At 37.4% G+C, this 5223-nt stretch overlaps 2 protein-coding genes across 2 annotated transcripts; both read right to left on the minus strand.

Annotated features, from left to right (window-relative positions):
- Positions 1-148: 148 nt before the first annotated feature.
- Positions 149-1240, minus strand: Pmar_PMAR025769 (hypothetical protein; the record flags this gene model as incomplete). The annotated part of the gene is made up of 3 exons (XM_002784769.1): positions 1013-1240; positions 881-969; positions 149-826 (listed from the first exon to the last, which is right to left on the minus strand). Coding segments are annotated over exons 1-3 (902 nt in total), but the record flags the coding sequence as incomplete, so codon positions are not given.
- A 48-nt stretch (positions 1241-1288) lies between these two features.
- On the minus strand, positions 1289-4869 carry Pmar_PMAR025770 (hypothetical protein). Its single transcript, XM_002784770.1, has 7 exons — positions 4707-4869; positions 4574-4662; positions 3496-4523; positions 3141-3418; positions 2764-3087; positions 2582-2700; positions 1289-2521 (listed from the first exon to the last, which is right to left on the minus strand). Exons 1-7 carry the CDS (start codon positions 4830-4832, stop codon positions 1570-1572), a joined length of 2916 nt encoding a protein of 971 aa, XP_002784816.1. The 5' UTR covers positions 4833-4869; the 3' UTR covers positions 1289-1569.
- Positions 4870-5223: the final 354 nt, after the last annotated feature.

Genomic DNA, 5223 nt, shown 5'->3' on the forward strand with positions numbered 1-5223 from the left:
TAACCATACCATACTCACTGAACTGTTGCTGCTGTTGGTATCTCCATTATAACTACCACCATAAAATGGTGTTGTTGTTGTAGTTTGATTAGCAGGAGTAGTAGCATTACCCCATACCGAACCAGCTTGTGATGCATGTGCATAATTAAATTGTGCCTCAGTAGCCCATCTATGAAGTATTTGTTGTCGTAAGAATGTTCTTTTAGCTGGTAGTTCAACACCCATTCTAGCCATACCTTCTGCTTGTTCTTGACGTAAACCCTTGTCAACACTTCTTAGAACAAACTCAGCTATTATCCAGAATACCAACATCACCACAGTAGCCACAATAAGCCCACGTACAGCAAGTATATTAGAGGGTGTTACTTTAAATGTTCTACCACAATAAGCAGCAACCTCTAATTTATAACATGCTAATTGATCAGTAAAAGTTTGAGCAGCTAACCATACATTGCATTGGACATTATTATCCATATCAGTCTTATCCTTATTTAATGTCTTACCAGCTGGACATCTACCATTAGTATCAGCTTCACGACACATATAATCACATGAATTCACTGAGAAACATGTAATATATCCTTCATCATCATGTGGTAGGATACAACGTTCTAATGCCTCTTCTGGTGGGGTACCATATGGTACTGTAATACCATTCCTCTTCATACGATCAGCTAATAGGAAATCATACTTTATAGACATAGAACATGTTGGACCCCATAGATCCTTCTCCTTGAAATGGAAAGATGACTGTAATGAAGGACATTCATATATAGGCCATATCTTAGTAGTCTTATCATATACCCAACTATAACCATGACAAAACCTAATAAACATGATAACATATAATAACAAGAGGATAATGATAAGGAGTACTTACCATATTGCAGCTACTATTAGACAACAGACTAGCACTACTGTTAGGAACGTTAGCCTGCCAAATATAGGGCATACCGATGGTGCCTTAACCTGATGACAACAGTAATAGTAATAGTAATGTTATTATCATCACCTTAGGCACCACATAGTGTGGTTCGGGGGCCTCAATTGAGGAGGAAGAGGACGGAGTATCAGTACTGATAGCAGGCGGCGGGGAAGAAAGAACAACTTGGGGGGTTTGCTTGGTAATAGTAGTAGTAGTAACCATAATGCTCTCGTTGCTGTAGTGTTGTTGTTGTTAATAATAAAGGTTAGGGAGATTAATCCGTGGGTAGATAGAGAATAAGATACAAATGCAACTACTACCAATGATAATAATAAGTGTAATTCAACAACAACACTGAGAGTGGTAGAAACACGAGTATTGATGGTATTGCTGCTCATTTTAAGGGATGATGATGATGATAGTAGTAGCAAGTGGTAGTAGTAGTAGGAACATGAATAATTATGAAGGATAACTAACTTACTTTGAAGATGGTTAAACAGTGTACAAAGTGTATACTATCATACAAAGAGGAGAAAAACAACAATAACAACAATAGTAATGATGAACATGATGATGATTATCGTAATAATAATCATCATAAGGATGAGAGTATGCCGGAACCTAGGCTGGTACTCAGTTACTTATCATTGCTGGCTGCTGCTGCTGCTGTTGTTATTATTATTATCATTAGTCCATACCGTAAACCAATCAACATCTGGTGATGGTGGGCATGGTGGTATATCTCTAATCTCATCTTCACGTATTGCTATCTTAATACCCTTCCTATCCTTGGAATATGAGAATATATTATGGCATAAAGCACCCATTCTAAAGAATAAAGCTGATAACCTATACCAAGGGAATAAGAATATAGTCAATGCTGATGAGCGTAGATCCTTCCTATCCCTTAATACTATATATTCAAATAAGAGTACCATTATGTAAAGTAATAATGTGAATACTCCTGACATCAATATTAATGATACCCAATCACGTACTAATAGACCAGCTAATAAGAATACTCTCAACCAATCTAGGATGATAGTTAATAACTCTTGTATGAAGTATGGCTTTAATACCCAGCTAGGCCCATGACACCAACCTCTAGGATTAATAATCTCCCATATATAGGTAAAACTCTTCTTATGAGATGTCACATCCCAAGACTTAACCCGTTGTCTAAATAGCATACCCCAATTATCAGGTGCATAGGTTGGTACAACATCAGCAGCACAAGAGTAAATACGACTACTATCTCGACGCCTCAATAATGATAGACCCATATACATATCCTCACCATTGAATACAGTATCATGCTCATAGAATATCTCATCAAGTGTTTCCCTATCCCATAAGGCTACTGCACCATGACAACTTAATGAGCTGCTGAGTGTAGATTGGAATAGTTTATGGAGACCAGCCAGCTTGTACTCAATATCTTGGCATTCTACAAGCTGATTAGTAGGACAACCATCAGGTGTAGTAGCAGTAATAGGGAAATGCACAGCCTTAATATGAGGATTCTGATCCAATAGTTGATGTGGTATATGTAGATCTGGTGGTAGAGGTACATCATCATCAATAATAACAGCATACCTAAATATAAGACGACGACGACGATATATAAGAGTAGTATCCTGGTATGGTGCTACTTACCGAAACTCTCTTACACGACCTTGTCGAGTAAGGAATGGTATCCAATATTTATTACACCAATAAAAGGCAAATGTCTTATTACCCTCAGGTACATATAAATAATTAATATCAGGATGTACCTGTTATTGTAGATCATCATCGTCATCATCGTCGTCTACACACCATAGAATTATTATTATTACCTGTTGTGCAGCCCATTGAGTATCATCAAAGGGTGCATAACTCCTACCATTATCACATACAAATATATGACTAGGAGGGAATACTTGTAATGCCGATCGTAGTGTAGCAGTAAATGTCTCATACCGCTCCTCTGTCATAACGGATTGATGACATGCTATCATTAGGCATACATCATGAGTCATAGTCTGATCCATTATAAACTTAACCGAACCAGTATCAACACTCGATAATGATGACATATCATCATCATCAATAACTGCTGAAGAGGAGGAAGAGGTTGGTGATAATAATGCATCATCTTCCCTATTATCATGACAATGTACCTACATATACAACACCAATTTAACATTAATTCTACTACTAGTATTATTATTACCGTTAGATGATGTAATGAGTCCTTAACATGCTCAGCATACACTGGTTTAGTAGGCCATTTAACGACAAATACAGCACATAAGAATAGACAGAAATCCAATAAAACATCGATAAATATTAACCATTCGAGGAATGATGCAGCATTCCATATCTCTACTACTGCTACTAATGCATCTGTATAGGTATCATGTACTGTCTTCTGACCAGGAGAATATAATATGATAAACCATTGAGAGAATACGATAAGGATATAGAAGAATGCATCAAGTGTTATTGTACCTAAGTGGGGGAAGGGAATAGTAACCAGCTATTACTACTACTACAACAACAACAATAGAGATAGTATTTATTATTACGTGTCCAGGCCCGGGAATTGAACCTGTGCTTCTTCGTTGAGCTCAGTTCCTTGTATCGGGATACATTCTTCAACCATGTAGAACTTTGGAATCTCTTACCAGGATCACGAGAATAATATCGACTCTTATTTTTCTTCTTCTTTTTATTCATCATCATACCACTCCCTCCTCTACTATTGGTCGATATCGATCCACCATCTACCATGTTCATCATCAACTCTCCTTGTTGTTGTTGTTGTTGACTATACAACGAATCATCATCATCACTACTACTACTAGTAATAGTAGTACTAGTCACACCACTGAATGAAAAAGGAGAATAATAATTTCTCTCAGCCTCAGCAGACCATCTAGCCATAACCTGTTGACGTAATAGATGCCTTTTTGATGGTAACTCTATCTCCATTCTTGCTGACCCTTCAGCTTGTTCCCTTTTAAGACCTTTATCCACTTTACGTAATACGAATTCAGCACATAACCAGAATAGAACTATAAAAGCATCAGCAAAGATAAGCCCTCTAATAGCAATAATATCCCCAGGAGTATAATCATACGTATAACCACAATATTGATTCAACTGTAGTTTATAACAATCGAGTCTATCTGACCATACACCACCTGCTAGCCATATATCACATTGTTCATTCTGCATCATAACAGTCTCATCCTTATTAATAGTAGAAGGATCAGGACATACCTCATTAGTATCAGATGTACGACAACTATAACTACATGGTGAAGCTGTATAACAATGTATATAGTCCTTATCCTCATGTGGTAATATACACCTTTCCAATGCATATTGTGGTTTAGTACCATAAGGTACAGTAAGACCAGCCTTCTGTAGATTCCATGCAGATTCATAATTATATGCTATATCTACACGACATGTAGGTGTATTACTCATAGCATCAATACCAATAACATTAAATGTATCCTCTAATGGTGGACAACTATACAAAGGTATTACACCACCAACACTACCATCCATACTACTATCATATAACCAATGTATACCATGTGTACGCCTAAAGATGATGTCTATGATGATGTCATGATTAAGTTGTGTTAATAGTACCATGTAGCAGCTATGAAAGTGCTAGAAAACAACACAATAGCTAGTATTATAATACGACCAAATATGGGTAATATAGGACCACCAGATACCTACTACGATCATCATGTCTTATATTAACATCAAGTATTATTACCTTAGGAACTACTCTATGGGAGTGCGGAGCCTCTGTTGTCGAATTGTCGACGACATCAGGAGTAGTTGGAGGAGGAGTGGTAGTAGAAGGAAGTTGAGGAACAACAACAGCAGCAGATTTAGACATATTCAATATTAACAACAATAGTATTCCACCGTCGTATTGTGATGCAGGTAATACGGTGAAATACTAATAACAACTGTCAAGAGGACGAGATAGAGGGATCGATAGTTGAGAAGGCAGTGACCAGGATCTATGTAGACAGGAGGCGGAGCGAAGCGATTCAGGATTACCATCATTCACATGATACAGCGCAACATCAATGATGTTACGTCACCGACATATATAGCTATGCATGCGTCGTCGTCGTTGTTGTTGCGTCCTCTGCACAAACTCATTGGTCGCTCAGCATAGTGACTATGTATTGCATTATGTGTTACTACCATCTTACACCATCGTAAATAGTACAATTTACTATCGTATTGTTTGTGGTCATATCGATCATCCTACGTCCTTT

This window comes from Perkinsus marinus (genome assembly GCF_000006405.1).
Source record: "Perkinsus marinus ATCC 50983 genomic scaffold scf_1104296934602, whole genome shotgun sequence".
Classification (NCBI taxonomy): domain Eukaryota; phylum Perkinsozoa; order Perkinsida; family Perkinsidae; genus Perkinsus; species Perkinsus marinus.

Bases quoted from the DNA above. Each gene is read 5' to 3' on its own strand.
- Pmar_PMAR025770 (XM_002784770.1), bottom strand. From the start codon at position 4,832: ATGTCTAAATCTGCTGCTGTTGTTGTTCCTCAACTTCCTTCTACTACC. The intron at 4,524-4,573 runs GTACTATTAACA...CATCATCTTTAG, and splicing joins ACTTTCATAGCTGCTACATG to GCGTACACATGGTATACATT. The intron at 2,701-2,763 runs GTAATAATAATA...CTACAATAACAG, and splicing joins CTCAATGGGCTGCACAACAG to GTACATCCTGATATTAATTA.